Here is a 17,890-nt window from a genome sequence, read left to right as displayed (position 1 = left end):
ACCAGATGCAGAGAATGCATTTTTTACCCTCGTGTGAACATTTTTGGAAAGACGGAAGAAAAAAATAATTGAGACATATGCAACACACACACACACACACTTTTAAAATGAAAAATGAATGAATGAATGAGTCATACAAAACCTTCTAAGACAAAACTCCTCCAATGTTACATTTCCATTTGTCTGGTTCATTCAGTCTGTTCCATTACTGCTGGTTTATCCCACAGCAGTTTCTACAGTGTATTGTCTCCAGTAGTGCACGCTAAACCCTCGTTTAAATAGGGTTGTCTCCATGACTTTGCACCTGTTGTAATTTGCTCAAGCAATCTTTGTAAATCTCCTGCAAACCGCGGTTCAACCCCACACACAAAATTCTAAATTGCGCACGCTAATTAGTACACGCAAATTGGGATGTTAGTAGATCCGACCCTCTGTCCGTTATTGCCACTGAAAAGAAATAAGTGGAGAAATCAGGTCAGTTAGAAAAGCTGTTCAGTGTGATGTGTAAACGCCTGAGCTCATTACTATTCATGAGCTCATCTGGGTGAGACCACGCCCACAGAATCTGTCTCGCTCAGTGACAGTTTTTGTATACGGCCAGCTGGGCCCAGTGGGTACAGGTTAGAAGTAGTGAAGGTTCTGTGTGAGGTCCGCCGAGAGGCACAGAAGCTGAGAGTCAGATGTTCAAAGTAGAGATATAACAATATGATAATTTCATATCACGGTTATTGACACCAAAATTATCACCGTTATCATTATTATCACAATATTGTTGAAATGTGCTCAAAATGTTCAAAAGTACCGATAAACGCACTGAAATAATTTAACCAAGATGTATTTTGAAAAAAAAAAAACCAAATAAAATAAAATAATACGTGCAATGTACTTTCTGCTGGCAGAAACATTCAAATATTAATATTTAAACATCAAACATACAAATGTACATTAAAGATGGCACCTTATGGCCATAAGAGACATCTGCACTAGGGGTGGGAACTGACAGGAGTTTATTCATATCACTACCACTGTCGATTCAGCATACCAGTCCAGTTCCTTATCAGTTCTCCTATAGATTCCTGAGTGTTTTTTTGAGTGGGAAAAAAAGTAGTTGGACAGGTCAGAGTGGAGCTGGTTTGACCATTTTCCATGTCAAATCATTCACAATGTCACAATGAGCGGACTGGGCATGTGCGAGCGCTCGGAATACTAACTGTCGAGAATTTTTTCGTGGTTTACTGTTATACTGGTAATCGTTACATCCCTAGTTCAACACATGTTAAGTTTCATTTCAGTTTACCCCAGTTCCTCTACTTGTTGCGTAAGGTAAAGGATGCTGAAAAGCCGGGCTGTCATTGGTTAGCTGTTAGCCAATCAGAGTCAAACAGATTAGGAAGCTGAATATTTATGAGAACTGGCGCAAATCGAGCTGAGTCTTCCAGCAGGCTTTCTACACCGCATTAGAATGGCTTGAAATTTGGTAACCAAGGAATTTTTCCACAAAAAATGTTACAGAGTCCATGGCAGATCTTCAGACATTACCACGAAAGTAATGTAATACGTGTGGCAGGTCACCTAGAAAAATCCATTACTGCCAAACCTCTATATTTCCATATTAAACTATTTAAAACTATCAGTCCTTATGTTCTTTGAGTAGCAGACTTTTGCATTTCCATCATGTCAAGTGTTTCCAACAATTTTCAGAATTCAGAGAAATTTTATTCAAAGCCACGACCCATTTTATTGGCACTTTGAATGGTCTTATCTTATGCCGGTTTTCCACAGCTGGTACCAGCTCAGTCTGGCTCAGTCTGGCTCAGTTTGGCTCAGTCTGGCTCAGTCTGGCTCAGTTTGGCTCAGTTTGGCTCAGACTGGCTCAGTCTGGCTCAGTCTGGCTCAGTTTGGCTCAGTCTGGCTCAGTTTGGCTCAGACTGGCTCAGTCTGGCTCAGTTTGGCTCAGACTGGCTCAGTTTGGCTCAGACTGGCTCAGTCTGGCTCAGTTTGGCTCAGACTGGCTCAGTCTGGCTCAGTTTGGCTCAGTCTGGCTCAGTCTGGCTCAGTTTGGCTCAGACTGGCTCAGTCTGGCTCAGTTTGGCTCAGTCTGGCTCAGTTTGGCTCAGTTTGGCTCAGTCTGGCTCAGTTTGGCTCAGACTGGCTCAGTCTGGCTCAGTTTGGCTCAGTTTGGCCAACAGGTTGTTGTTTCCATACCGCAAGGCAGTACCTTCCTCTGTGACGCTACGTAAACATGTGGTGAGAGTCGGCTCCACGTCATCCACGCGGTCCATGATGTTTCTACCTGTGCTGCTGTTCTGTCCAGGGCAGTTGTGACTTATTTCTGACACCTTTTTGTTCCTTATGGCTTCAATAGTTCCAACTGGATAAAGGATGTGTTCTCTACAATTAATCATGGGGCTGACATGCATATTGTCATTTTTGTGTGGTTGAATTTCAAAGAAGTGATCCAAAACTGAAGTGGTGTATCTGCTGTTGGTGTTTGGTTTGAAATGTTCAAGTGAAAACATTGTGGCAAGTTGGCCTGATATCGGCTCAGTACAGATATAAACAGCTCATTGTTAGGGATGGAACCATATGAAAATTTCATATCACAGTTATTGTGACAAAAATTATCACAGTTATCATTATTATCACCGTATTATTGAAATTGTGCTCAAAATGTTCAAAAAGTACTAATACACACACTGAAATAATTTAACCAAGTTGTATTTTGAAAAAAAACAAAAAAAATAATTGGTACAATGTACCTTCTGTTGCAGAAACATTCAAATATTAACCCTTTGGGGTCTGAGCCTATTCTGTCTGTTTTTCAGTCCTTTTGATTTTGCCTTTATATACGATATAAACAAATGTTTACTATACCCATGTTTGGAATCTGTTTTTCAGCACAACTTCATTTATATCATTTGCCTGTTATTTTTTCACTTCAACCTACTATATCAACATAAAAGGCCAGAAAACACAAAAAATATATAAAATCCGATTTGAAAAATTTACTTAATTTATTGCTAACCTTCTGCAATTTTACTGCAGTTTATCGTTATATCGGTAATTGTTACATCCCTTCTCATTGTACAATAATGAAAACACAATAATTCTTATTTTACAGAAATTATACACTAATGGAAACATACATACATACATTCATTCATTCATACATATATACATACATACATACATTCATTCATTCATACATATATACATACATACATACATTCATTCATACATACATATATGCATACATACATTCATTCATTCATACATACATACATACACATACATACATTTCCGCTTAGTCCTCTTGAGGCTCTTGGGACAACATACTTTTATTATTTCATTTATGCTAATAGTTCCCCTTACATTTGGAACGCTACCCCTTTAATCCTGTTGATTAGACAACCTGTTCACTGTGCTACAAATCTGAGTCACGAGTCAAGTTCAGGCCACAAGAAAATGATAGTTTGTACTTAAAACTGAACAACAGAATACCAATCAATCTGAATCACAATTTTCTCAACTTTTATAAAATGTTACACCCAAATTCTAACTTTTTATCTAGTTTTATTTGCTTTTCTGGAGTCTGTCTGTGATTAGGTGTTTTTGTGATCTGCCTAGAAACTTTGGATTTTGGCATCATTTTGGACTGACATTATTACATAACTAACAATATCTAAATGAAGTAAAAACTACACAGCATTTCCTTCTCTATAAACTTCTAGCCTGCCGACATTATAAGCAATATGGTAACTGCATTGATGATACCCTGATAAATGAAGCATTTAAAACAAGCGTTAGCTCAACAGGAAAGTTTTGACAGCACTGTAATGTATTTTTAATGACACAATCTGCACAATCCTTCGAAAAAGTAGAACATTAACAAATTGAGATTGATCACTATCTAAGACCATGAGCTTGTCCGGCCCTATCTGAATCAGTGTTTATCAATGATCACTTCATCTGCAAGAATATCACACTGTGACAACACTCAAAGATCATCAGTTAATCCTGTGTGAAGAGAATCAAACTCATAAGACAAAGAACAGGACGAAGGCTAAAGATATGAAATATGACTAAGAAGAAGCTTCCCCTCCTCAGCAGGTGAGAGTTTTTAAATAAAATGATTAATGCTTTAGTCTACATGAATCTAAAAATGCTTAACACCAGGTATCATAAAGCAGCTCCAAATAGTTTTAAACAAATGTGTACTGGTGTCTCTGCTTAAATGGCTGTTTTTGTGTTTTGTTTTGATCTACTTGGCTAACAGAGCACTAACACTTGTCCTCAGCTCTTCCCAGTATAACATAACCTCATCTGACACTATGTACTTTACACTCACTTTCTTTTCACCTCTCCTCTATGTCCTTTGACAGGCATGGAATACCTTTTGAGAAATAACCATAAATAACTTTCACTTTGTCACATGGACTGGCCATATGGTCTAAATCTGCACTACAAAGAAGCCTCGCAATGCACGTGACAATAGGACGCAATGAACAGTCAGAAGCGTTCAGCTTATGTCCCGTTGCCCGGGATGATATGTGCACTTTTCACAGTCGGCTCAGCAACCACGGGCCTAAGAATGTGCCTGACCCGCACACTTCGCTGTGAAAAAATGTTTGGGATTGTGCGTCTTGCCATAAGCCACATTATGTAAGTGCTAAGTGTGAAGTACCAGGAGAAGCTGGCTTTGTGCCATGACGGTGCTGCATGTGTTTGGTTGTGGGTGCAGGTGTTGAAAATATCTTATATGAATAGTTCCTCTGAGAATATAAATAAACAGCAATGAAATATTATATGCTGATGCAGATTAAGTGCTAAGGAATGCCGAGAAGCACTGACAGTGAGTGACAGGGGACGAGATCCCGTTAAATGCACTTATAGTGACGTCTACGGCCTTCTGGACATCTACAGTATTGGCACTGCACAGTTTCAAACCAAAGCACAGAGGTGGTCACGTACTAATACCACAGGGGGAAAAAACACGAACAATTCTGCGTTCAAAACTAGGGCTGTCACGATGTGCCAATTTGAGGTGAAGGTTACTTACCAAAATATAATTGTGATTAGGGGTATGTACTGGCAAGAATCTGGCGATATGATACAAATCCCAATACTAGGATCATGATAGGATATATCACGATATATCATGATACTGTTAAAAAGGCAATTTTTTGTTTGTTTCTTTTTTTTTAAATGATTATTTCCTTGAAGAATTGAATTGCACCCAAAATCTGCACAAATACTAAACACATTTTTATTTGATCACAACAGGATCTGATGCTACATCACAAAATTTTCCTGTGTTCAAACTGAAATTCTGTTTTACAGACATTACAGTTTCAGATCCTGTTCAAATGTTCATATTCTATTAGTTCAGAACTAACATCAGAACAGTATTTTTGTGCGATACCAACAAACATCTGCCTCTCAGACAGTAAAATGTGCTTTTCGGATGCTTCAAATAACCATTATTTCATAAAACAGTGTTAAATAATAATAAATAAAATATAAACAATAAAGAAAACCAAACAACAAAAATGAACCTCTGCCATATCTGCATTTGAATAAATACCTAAAAATATCGATACAGTACTTTTTAATATCGATACAGTATTGTGAAATCAAGTATCACGATACATTGCAGAACCGATATTGTCTTACACCCTTAATTGTGATTCACTGTACTAGTGTCTGTTTAGTTAACTTTATGCCATCAGTATATTGTCATAAATTATGCACCTTATAAAGAAGAGACATTTATCAACATATACACAGCCTAGTCAAGACAAAAGGCTGCCACCTGGAATTAACGAAGCAAATCGGTATGTGCCTTGCATTGGATAATTACTGCAGTGAATAATGTTTGAACTGGAAACAAATTATTTAACCCGAAGTCACGCAATAAGGAGGTCCTCATTGTCAGGAGACGTATCCTGTGTTTGTGGAAAAGGTGTAACTGTTTCAGAAAGGTCAAACCGGCCTGCATCGATCAAGGAAAACAACTGAGGAGTAGCTGAAACTACAGTAAATGGGTTCAAAACTGCCTGATGCATAATGAAAATCTGAAAGGATAGAGGTGAACCCCCTCATGAAGAAATGAGGTCAAATTATCATCATCAAGGATTGAATCAAACTGTAGAAAATCAACATTAGAGTTCATGGCTGTGTTTAACACACAAAATGTGAGGAGAACTGGAGGGGTTGGGACGAAACAGCTGTACAGCCTTAAGAAATCCACTTAGTGATGTTAAAAAGGACAGAGAGCATAAGGACTGGACTGTGTTTGATGGATAAAGGCCATGTGGTCTGATGAGTCCAGACTGACCGTGTTCCAGAGGTGGATGAAGTGATTACCCATCATGCCTAGTGTCTACAGTCCAAGCCTATGGGGCAAGGTTATTATCGTTAATGAAAATTAACGAAATGACGAAAACTAGAATTGTAAAAACATTTTTGTTAACTGAAATAAATAAAAACTATAATTAAAAGAAAATAATAACTAATTGAAACTGTATTGTGTGCTTACAAAACCAACTAAAATGTATAAAAATTATGGATAAACTTCTCTTAGTTTTCGTCTTTGTCAATGTCGGACAAGCAATTTTGGCAAGTGGCACCATATGATATTTAAGGGTCCGTCACTTGTGTTCACTTGTGGTTTCCAGTCGTCTTCTGGTCCCCACTCTACCTGGAAACATGGAGACTAAAGCAGCAGAGTCCTGTCTGGGATTTATTTGAATACGGTGATGAGGAAGATAAAAGATATGAAAAAATGAAAACTAATACTAACTAAACTAAAACTAAGCATTTAGAAAAAACTAAAACTAATAAAAACTAGCAAACCTGCTCTAAAAATGTATTAAAACGAACTGAATTAGAGAAAAAAGAAGTCAAAACTAAATAAAACTAAACTATAATGAAAAATCCAAAACTACTATAATCTTGCTATGGGGTCTGTGATTACCCATCATGCCTAGTGCCTATAGTCCAAGCCTGTGGGGTCTGTGATTACCCATCATGCCTAGTGCCTACAGTCCCAGCCTGTGGTCTGTGTTCTGATCTGCGGTTTGGTTCAGTTGGTCAGGTCTGGGTTCAGGAACGTCACGTGTCCATAAACTGAGTTCAGCTGAACCTGAACAAACTGAATGAGCAGGTGTGAACATCAGTGGCTTTTCTTCTCTGTGGTACAGAATCAAAGTAAACCTCAACAGCACTGGTTTGCTATTGAAGTTATTTTGCAGTGATGATGAAACAATGATAGAATGAGCTCCGTTTGTGAGTTTAGAATTGATAGTTTTCTGTTAGTTTATCCAACTGTTTCTATTCTTGTGAATGAGGATGTTTATTGTGATTTTTACTTCAAGTAACTGGAATATGATGATTATTTAATGTGGGTCCTATTCCAAACATGACTGAAGTAAAGGTGAGTAAGTGCTCCTTGTAAGAGCGATGCATCATATTCGATGAGGTCCTTATATGTTTGTAGTGTCACTGTCTTATTAGAACTATGTATCATTAAAAGTCAACTTTTCATGAGCTCAAAAAAACAGGAATCTATTCAGCTCCTCTGTTAAACCAAGAGAGTTTGTAATGAATTTATTAGGTTTAAAGGTTCAGAGTGTAATATTTATGCTCATCCTCATCTTCTCCTACAGTGGTGGTGCTGGTTTGGGCCTTTAGACCACGGTTCGGTTCAGTCAGCTGGACGGTAATTCATCCAAACTCAAACAAAGTAGGTGACATTAATGCCCCTCAGTGAAACTATATGACACTAAGTCCATTTGTAGAAGTAGAAGAAAGATGGTGATGCAACATGTTGGACTTGAAGGTGACCCACACCCTTTGTAGATATAAACAGCTCACTTTAAGGTGCTCATACTCTAATGAAAAGATAACTGTTAACATTCCATTCCATCTTCCTGAATCATACACATTTACAAATACATGGTTTTCACTGGACATGTAGAAGATGACAAACTGTAACAATATGAAAAAGAAACTAAAGATGTACAACTTATATGAAGAAAAAGTACAATATTAGTATCTAAACTACTGTGTAATAGAAATACCTGAGTAAAGTGCTTGTGCCTCAAATGAGATCTCTACATGTATAAAGTAAAACATCTTTTCATTTAAGGGGAGGGATCCTCCATATCACATCCATGTTCATGATTTCTAATCGAATAATGTTTAAGTACCTCTAATCTGTGCATATGTACAGCATTGTATTACTGCTAGACATGAAAGGAACTGCAGACAAAATATACATTACAATTAGCAAACTCTGTACTTTGATTGACTGGTCATATTGGACTAATTTAAACATTCATATCTTTAGGTAAAACTATTTTTCATTTTAACGGGTGTAATAAAGAATGACTGTATTTGTAAAAACTTTTGTTTAGGGGATGGATCCTCCATATTCATCTACTTAAATGAAGTACAAATACCTCAACTTGAAGTAAAAGTACTTAGTTACTGGTCAAATACTTTGCTCAGATTTTTGGAGAACTACTGTAGCACTGACTACACATTTTTTCTGGTCTGTGACATTTTTCTGATGTTCAAATATCTCTTGACTCCAACAGTAGAGTTTTCAACACTGTACTGTTTGCACATGTCAATCATGTATTTAACTGATTTCACCTAAAACAAACCCCTTCTATGGGGCCGAAATGTTTCACTACATACATATACACATACAACAGAATTAGGCATAAAAAGACAAAAGCTGCTCAACATTCCAAACATAACTTATGCTTTGGCTCTATGTGTGACTGCGGTCTAATGATTTGGACAGCCCATCGATAAGAATGAACACCAGAGACAAAACAAGGAAACACTAAACTAAAATCAATCCTTCTGAAGTGAACACAGTCTAAAGTGTCCGACAAAACAGTGAGCACAACACTTCAGACTCACATCTTACTGTACATTACAAAATAACAGCTGAGAGACCATTTTAGAGCGCTGTAATCAGGATAATGATACTGTTTGTTAATGAAGCTCAACAGCCAGTGGTTTCTACCAGCCTGATGTCACCTCACATTAGATAATTAGCACTTCTGTGGATGGAATATTGTGGATTTGAAGCTCGGCGAAAACATGTTTATGCCACATCTGAGCGCGGTGTAAATGAGACACAGGAAAACATCAACTTGCTGATGAGACTAAATGATGGCGGAGGTGTGCGCAATCTTCGGCCAGCGTCCATATACGGAGTTTTACGCACTGTTACGCACGGCTTATACTGCGTCATTGTCTAGTGGACAGAGCGTCCAGGTGTGGGAAAACCCAACCCGACTCACGAGTGATGTATTGATGACTGTAACTTCATTTCAAGGACCTTATTAACATTCTCGTGGCAGTGGAAAATGTAATAATCCGTGGATAAAAATCACTGTCAAGGGAGAAAAGGAGGGTACATACCTTGGAAGACATCCACATCCCGTAGTTCCTCTGAGCTCGGAGATAATCATAGTCCTCTTGAGACAAGAAAAAAAAAAAAGAAAAGAAAAAAGGAAAAAAAAAAAAAATTGTGCACGAAGTCCAGCGGACAGGAGAGGAAGTTGCTCGTAACTCCCCCGTTCCAAAAGGAGTTTCCACAACAGTCATTTTTGCTATAGCTTTCCATCTGCGTCCGTGTAAAGGGATATTGTCATTTTGAGGTGGTTTCAGTGACATGGGGAAACTGTTGTCACTAAGGGTCCAAATCTGTCCATACAAAACCTGGCAAGGCAAACCGATCCTCCAGCCATTTTTAACTGCTGATTCCTGTGCTTAGCTCTCTGGTGGGTCAACACAAGGCTTTTTGGCCTGCTGTTGTGGAAAAGCATATTTGTGTGGATGTCGTAGAAATCATTCTAGCCCTGCTTTATTTAATGACTGACTCAATGTTGTGTTTTAGAAATGACATTTTGTTGTTAATATTAAGAACTGGAACAATAACAAAAGAAAATAATCTTATCTGTCTGTTTTTTTTTTTTTCCTTTCTGGAATCCAATTTTTACTGGCAGCACATGAAAGGGGTTGTTAATATCCTTAGTTTGTTCTCTTTGAGAAAGTCAACTCAAACATTCCTCAGCCAATGGGTCAGATGATGACTAAATTATTGCCATTTGCATGGCCTACAGTTTCTGTCTCTGAAACAAAAATCTGCCAAACCCGCACAAAATTCTACTTTAGTGCAAACAAATTGTGACTTTATTGCATAACAGCAAAAGGATCATCCCTACACCTTCTGTTGTTGACAGATGGAACTCATAAAGTGCGAATGCATAGCCTGTCTGCTTTAGAATTTGGATTTTGTGTCAGATTTGGAAACCCGCACAGGTTCAAGAATACTTGTATCAATTCTGTCATTAGGTAGATCTGGTCTGTACGTTTTCAAGTGAGGGATAACTAACATTTGTGACGTGTTCACCGAATGCAGCCATAGGAGAGATTATTTTCTTCTGCCAATTGTCGACCTGTGGGTGTGTGTGCACGTGCGCGCGGGCTGTGACGCGTGCGTAAAACTTGTGTTAGGGTGACCACCTGCTGTTGGGTTTACAGTATCTTTAGAGGGCGTTTTCTGCTATAGAAAAGAAAAGAAACAACTCTACTGTTTATCACACGTCAGTCTGAATGGACTTGGAGTTAGTGCTGTTTTTCCTGCTGATGTCCGTCCCGTTCCCTTTACTGGGGCTCTTATCCAGCCCGCACAGAGACTCCGTCACCCCCTCCTCCATCTCCATGTACTCCGCTTTGTCACCCAGAGACGAGCCAGAGGGCGAGCCTTTGAACTTCCTTAGAAAGTCCGGGAAGTAGGGGCAGCCCGGGGGCATGCTCTCCACCACCGGGGTCTGGTCCTCGTTGTCGGTCTCTCGGTGGTAGAAGTAGTTGAAGTTGGACACAATGACCGGCACCGGGAGCGCGATGGTTAAGACGCCGGCGATGGCGCAGAGCGAACCCACTATCTTCCCCCCGACCGTGATGGGCTTCATGTCTCCGTAGCCCACCGTGGTCATGGTCACCACGGCCCACCAGAAGGCGTCGGGGATGCTCGTGAACTGGGACGTGGGCTCGTCCGCTTCGGCGAAGTACACGGCGCTGGAGAAGAGGATGACACCGATGACCAGGAAGAATATGAGGAGGGCCAGCTCCCTCATACTGGCGCGCAGGGTATGACCCAGGATCTGCAGCCCCTTGGAATGCCGGGACAGTTTAAAGATGCGGAACACCCTGACCAGGCGGATTATTCTCAGGATGGCGAAGCTCATCGCCTGTTGGCCGTTGCCCTGGTGCTGCGCCAGGTCCGTGCCGAGAGTTATGAAATAAGGCAAAATGGAGACAATGTCTATAGAGTTCATAATGTTTTTAAAGAACGCCGGTTTGCTGGGACTGGCGAAGAAGCGGACTATAATCTCAAAGGAGAACCAGATGATGCAGACCGTCTCCACGATGAAGAACGGGTCGTTGAAGGGGGTGAAGCCGTGGTCGGGCTGGCTGGAGTTGTGTCGCGGCTGAAGGTACTCTTTTTCATCCCTGAACTCCGGCAGCGTCTCCAAACAGAAAATGACAATAGAGATGACTATGACCAGGACGGACACGACCGCGATGCCCCGGGCCGGACTGGAGCTCTCCGGGTACTCGAACAGGAGCCAGATCTGGCGCTTGAACTCGTCCTCGGGCAGAGGTTTCTCCTCCTCTTTGACAAAACCCTCATCTTCCCGGAACTTTAGAATCGCTTCCTCCCCGAGTTCGTAAAACTTCACCTCCTCGGAGAAGATGTCAAAGGGGACGTTGACGGGTCTTTTCAACCGCCCCCCCGACTGGTAATAGTACAGAATGGCGTCAAAACTGGGCCGGTTCCGGTCGAAGAAGTACTCGTTCCTCAGCGGGTCGAAGTACCTGATGCGTTTGTCCGGGTCTCCCAGCAGGGTGTCCGGGAACTGAGTCAGAGTCTTGAGCTGAGTCTCAAACTTCAGCCCGGACACGTTGATGACCACCCGCTCGCAGCAGCCGCACTCACTGTACGCGTTCTCGTAGCCGGACTGCGGCCGCCGGTCCGTTAACGAGCCCGTGTCCTCCTCATCATCCATGTTGCACAGAAAGCTGGACCTCTTGCTCCCCCGGTTCCGCTCGTCCTCCTCCTCCTCCTCCTCAGCCCCCTCGGCCTCTTCCTCCTCTATCATGATGTCCTCCTCGGATCCGAGCAGGGCCAGCTCCGAGTGGCGCAGGTCTCCGCCGAGCGTGCTCCGGTTGCGCCTCCACCGTCCGACGCCGCGCTGTTTTTTCCGCTCTCTGAGAACTCTGTGCTGCTGCTCGGGCTCCTGCTGGTGCTGTGGCGGCTGCGAGGAGGAGGCGGAGGTGGAGGAGGAGGAGGGGCGCGAGGCGGTACCGCCGCTGCTGATGTTGGCGTTCGAGGAGGAGGAGGCGGCGCGAGACTGATGCTGGCGGTTGTTAAGGAGATGAGCGCTGGAGGAGGAGGTGGACCCCCCCACGCCGCTGCCGCCGCCGCCGCCGCCGCTACCACCGCCGCCTCCTCCTCCTCCTCCTCCGCCTCCTCCTCCTCCCTCGGCACCGGAGCCTCCGTCGGCGGCGGCCGCAGCAGCCGCCGCTCGCGACTGGGCTGCCTGACGCTCCCTCTCGCGCTCCCTCTCTCGAGCCCGTGCCTGGGCATACCCGTACGGCAGGTGACTGTTGCAGCCGCCGTCCGCGCCCACCATAGCGAACTCCATTTTCAGTCCGTGCGCGGCTCGGTTCTACGGCAGCCGCCTCGGGGCGGTGTGGATGCAGGCCAGAGGAGAAAAGTTGCAGCTCGGGGCGCGTGAAAACAGAAAATGAGGCATTAACTGGTTCGACCAATCAGATGTGAAGACGAGAATGTCAGAATAAGAAACCCACCTCATTTAGGTCCATGCTGAGCGGAATCCGTGGGTTTACTTACATGATAGGAGATATTGATCAGCCTATCTTCCCGATTAGACACAGGCCTCCATTATTTTATGACATCATTACCATAACCAAAAATGTGCGGCCGGTGGCCAGAGCCTGTTACGCAGACGCTCAGGGTCCGAACTTGCAGCGCCCTTCTTATTTGTTCATCGTTATAAATCACCAAGTCACCAAACAACACCAAAACAACCTCCCCTCCTCGGCTGGTCCGGCGCCCATCAGGTGGTTAATCTGTCCTCGCGCCCAAATGCGTCTTTTGCTGCTCCGTGGTCACTCCTGGATGCCATTTTATGTGATGAGAGAAAGAAAAAACATGTTTTCCTTTGGACTGAAAAAAACGGAGCTCTGCTGTTATTTCATGGAGCTCCAGTGAATCTGAATGACTTTATTCTTGTGACGCTTTCTCTGGAGCTGCGAGAAAAAGAGAAGACAAGAGAAAACAGCAGTTGGTTCAGAAAAAAAAAAAACAACAACATGTATACTGATGTCCGCTGTTAAACGGAACAGTCCAAAATATTACGCATCTACTGCAATAACAGGGGCTAAAACTTCATTATCATCATCATCATTATTATTATTATTATTATTATTATTATTATTATTATTATTATTATTATTATTATTATTATTGTGCATGCCAGGCTTTCTAAAATACACGCATGGCAGACATTTATGTTTCAAACACGCATTACGCACGAAATTTTCAGCTCCTAAAACAGCCTCCGTTCACTCCAACATTCATACTTACAACTGAAAAGGGGCCAGATGAAATCGCCTCAGCTCCTCAACAAACAAATCTGCTGGAGGAGGAGGAGGTGGAGGAGGTAGGTGAGGTGAGGATGCAGTTCTTCGCTTTGCCCAAATTCCCGTCTTGATTGTTTGGGGGTAGAATCACTCTTCCCTCGCCGCATCCACAGCCGCCGTCTCATCCGCTGAACCGTCCGGGTCTGACGCACTGTGAGCCGGACACTTCTGTGGCTGCGTGTCGTCGCCTCTTGTCTCAATTCAACAGGACCTAGTGCCACTTCAGCCCCCGTTTCTGCTGCTGCATCGCTCCGGATGCTGGCACCAATAATCATTTAAGAACGGAGGGAAAGGCAGGTGTGCGAAAAGGCGAGCGGCGACTTGGCATCAATGACAGCTGCGCGCGGGCACCGGGGGAGGACGCAAAAGTTTACCTGGACACGGACGAGGGGAAGCGGCCCCACGGATGAGTGGAAGCATCACACATCTGTCTGTCTGCCGCTGTGGCCCTACCTTTACTCCTGTATCCCTCCCATTGTGTGTGTGTGTGTGTGTGTGTGTGTGTGTGTGTGTGTGTGTGTGTGTGTGTGTGTGTGTGTGTGTGTGATGATAGAGAGGCTCAGAGAGAAAGTCGTTCATGTACCGCAGCGCGTGAAGGCGGTGCTCGGTCCTCCCCCAGTGGACGCAGCCGGTCACTGCGCACCGTGCTGCAGTCTCACACCGGAGCCTCCTCTGCCCTTCAGCACCGCAACCCGGGTGGCAACCGTTGCCCTCTCCCAAAAAGAAAAAAAAAAAAAAGTAATCTATTACTCTCGTACTTCGTCGTCCTCTTGTGATTCACCTCCAGTTACATCCACCTCCTTACAATGATGTCTTCTGATATGTTTTATCTTCAGAAAATATTCAATAAAATACTCCATTTACTGTAACTGCACGTCAGTGATTTTTTTAAATATTTGCCCCCCCCCAAAAAAAAAAAAGTAATCTATTACTCTCTTACATTCACTGTCCTCTTGTGACTCACTTCCAATTACATCCACCACCTTTTTCTAATATGTTTTATCCTCAGTAAATATTCAATAAAATACTCTGTTTAGTTTAACTGCACTTCAGTGATTTTTTTTATATTTGCCCTCTCCCCCAAAAAAGTAATCTATTACTCTCTTACATTGTCCTGTTGTGACTCACCTCCAATTATATCCACCACCTTTTTCAAATATGTTTTATCTTTAGAAAATATTCAATAAAATACTTCATTTACTTTAACTGCACTTCAGTGATTTTTTTAAAAATATGTGACCTCTCTCAAACAAAGTAATCTATTACTCTCTTACATTCACTGTCCTTTTGTGACTCACCTCCAATTATATCCACCTCCTTACAATGATATTTTCTGACATGTTTTATCCTCAGAAAATATTCAATAAAATACTCCATTTACTTTAACTGCACTTCAGTGATCTTTTTTTTTTTTTAAATATTTGCACCCCAGAAAGGTAATCTATTACTCTCTTACATTCATTGACCTCTTGTGACTCACCTCCAATTACATCCACCTCCTTACAATGATATCTTCTGATATGTTTTATCTTCAGAAAATATTCAATAAAATACTCCATTTACTGTAACTGCACGTCAGTGATTTTTTTTAATATTTGCCCCCCCCCCCAAAAAAAAGTAATCTATTACTCTCTTACATTCACTGTCCTCTTGTGACTCACTTCCAATTACATCCACCAACTTTTTCTAATATGTTTTATCCTCAGTAAATATTCAATAAAATACTCTGTTTAGTTTAACTGCACTTCAGTGATTTTTTTTATATTTGCCCTCTCCCCCCTAAAAGTAATCTATTACTCTCTTACATTGTCCTGTTTTGACTCACCTCCAATTATATCCACCACCTTTTTCAAATATGTTTTATCTTTAGAAAATATTCAATAAAATACTTCATTTACTTTAACTGCACTTCAGTGATTTTTTTAAAAATATGTGACCTCTCTCAAACAAAGTAATCTATTACTCTCTTACATTCACTGTCCTTTTGTGACTCACCTCCAATTATATCCACCTCCTTACAATGATATTTTCTGACATGTTTTATCCTCAGAAAATATTCAATAAAATACTCCATTTACTTTAACTGCACTTCAGTGATCTTTTTTTTTTTTAAATATTTGCACCCCAGAAAGGTAATCTATTACTCTCTTACATTCATTGACCTCTTGTGACTCACCTCCAATTACATCCACCTCCTTACAATGATATCTTCTGATATTTTTTATCTTCAGAAAATATTCAGTAAAATACTCCATTTACTGTAACTGCACTTCAGTGATTTTTTAAAAAATATTTGCCCTCTCCCCCCAAAAAAAGTAATCTATTACTCTCTTACATTCATTGTCCTCTTGTGACTCACCTCCAATTACATCCACCACCTTTTTCTAATATGCTTTATCTTCAGAAAATATTCAATAAAATACTGTTTACTTTAACTGCACTTCAGTGATTTTTTTTTTTATATTTGCCCTCTCCCCCCAAAAAAGTAATCTATTACTCTCTTACATTCATTGTCCTCTTGTGGCTCACCTCCAATTACATCCACCTCCTTACAATGATATTTTCTGATATGTTTTATCTTCAGAAAATATTCAATAAAATACTCTGTTTACTTTAACTGCACTTCAGTGATTTTTTATATTTACTTGTCAAACCCACAGGACGAAGAAGGACAATATTAACCCTTAAAGACCCAAAAGCATCTGCTGATCAAAAAATGATTAATTACTGTTCAGCCGCTAATCCTTTCAATACATGTAAATAATTCAAGTAAAATGCAGTTTGTCATCTTTTCAGCATCATCAGATGTCTTTTTCTGATGCATCCATAGCGTGGCATTCACTAGTAAAACCCCTGTAGTTTGATTAATGACAGCTGTTGGACATTTTTGTTTTTCTGTAGAATTAATGACATATTTTGCTGCAAAAGTCATGTTTTCTTCAGTTTTTCTCTGTTTTGATATAATAACCTTTCAATTTACCCTGAGCTTTTATGAATATCTTCATCATCATTAAATTAAATATAGGAAAATACCTGATTTTTCACTAAAAAGATGCAACATACAAAGGATAATATTGTAATAAATGGTGATAAATCACTTGGTAATGGTTAAATATAGAGAGACATTCATGTTGACATTGCCACAGAAAATTGCTCTGGGTCTTTATGGGTTAAGATGTGGCTGGAAGGTGCACAGGCCTGAGTCCAAACCGATGGAGTCACCTTCAAAAGACAAAAACACGGTCATCTGTGGAAATCTGACGTAATCAGCCTCAATGAGCAGTGAAGTCAAAGAGCAGGGAATACCTCAAACCTATTAATACAACTTTTTGTGCAATTTCTAAATGTCTATAGATTTACATTTTGCATTTATTCAAAGGTCTTGATATTTTAACGCACAGGTGTCAAACATGCGTCCCGGGGGCCAAATCTGGCCCACCAAAAGGTCCAGTCCGGCCCTGTGCATGAATGTGTGAAATGCAAAAATGACACCAAGATATTAACAATCCTTTTAGTTCAGTTTCCACATTCAGACCAATATGATCTAAAGTGGGTCGGATCACTAAAATACAACGGTAATAACCTATAAATACTCACAACTCCAAATTTTTCTTTGTAAATGTAAACATTTTCATGTATTTAGACTAAAACAAAGTATAATTTCGCAAAAACTGTGAAGAAACTGAACAAATATGAACAACCTAAAATGTCTTAAGAGAAGTAAGTGCAATTTTAACAATATTATGTCTGTAAATAATAAATGGAAGCATAATATTGTTAAAATTATACATATTTTTTTCCAGTTTGTTTAGGTTATTCACATGGTTTTGAAGGATAGTTTGTAGATGTAAACATTTTCATAATGTAATCTTACTTTTTTCACACTAACACATAGAGGAAAGTTTGGAGTTGATATTATTTATATATTATTATGTTATTATTTTACTGGTCCGGCCCACTGCAGATCAAATTTAACTAAATGTGGCCCCTGAACTCAAATGAGTTTGACCCCCTGTTTTAACGTTTTCCTGTGCATTAAAATGAAAATGTATCAATAGCCACTGTAAACAGCACCACTTTCATAATGTTATCCAGTCATAATCCCTCCAGATCAATATGTCATGAAGCCTGAAAT

At 40.8% G+C, this 17,890-nt stretch overlaps 1 protein-coding gene across 2 annotated transcripts in view; it reads right to left on the bottom strand.

Moving 5' to 3' along the window:
- kcna4 (potassium voltage-gated channel, shaker-related subfamily, member 4) overlaps window positions 1-14,213 on the bottom strand; it is a 124,733-nt gene extending 110,520 nt beyond the window's left edge. The window contains exons 1-2 of one of the 2 annotated variants that reach the window (XM_030128413.1): window positions 13,700-14,213; window positions 9,442-13,362 (exon numbers count right to left, since the gene is read on the bottom strand). In XM_030128413.1, coding sequence (XP_029984273.1) covers window positions 10,623-12,734 — 2,112 coding nt within the window. In that variant the 5' untranslated portion in view covers window positions 12,735-13,362; window positions 13,700-14,213 and the 3' untranslated portion in view covers window positions 9,442-10,622. The remainder of the gene's footprint in view (window positions 1-9,441; window positions 13,363-13,699) is intronic. The other variant, XM_030128421.1, reaches the window with a different exon arrangement.
- Window positions 14,214-17,890: the final 3,677 nt, after the last annotated feature.

The sequence above is a fragment of the Sphaeramia orbicularis genome, chromosome 3 (assembly GCF_902148855.1).
Source record: "Sphaeramia orbicularis chromosome 3, fSphaOr1.1, whole genome shotgun sequence".
NCBI classification, from domain to species: domain Eukaryota; kingdom Metazoa; phylum Chordata; class Actinopteri; order Kurtiformes; family Apogonidae; genus Sphaeramia; species Sphaeramia orbicularis.
The sequence above is the reverse complement of the archived record's forward strand: the minus strand, read 5'-3'. Positions and strand labels throughout refer to the sequence as shown.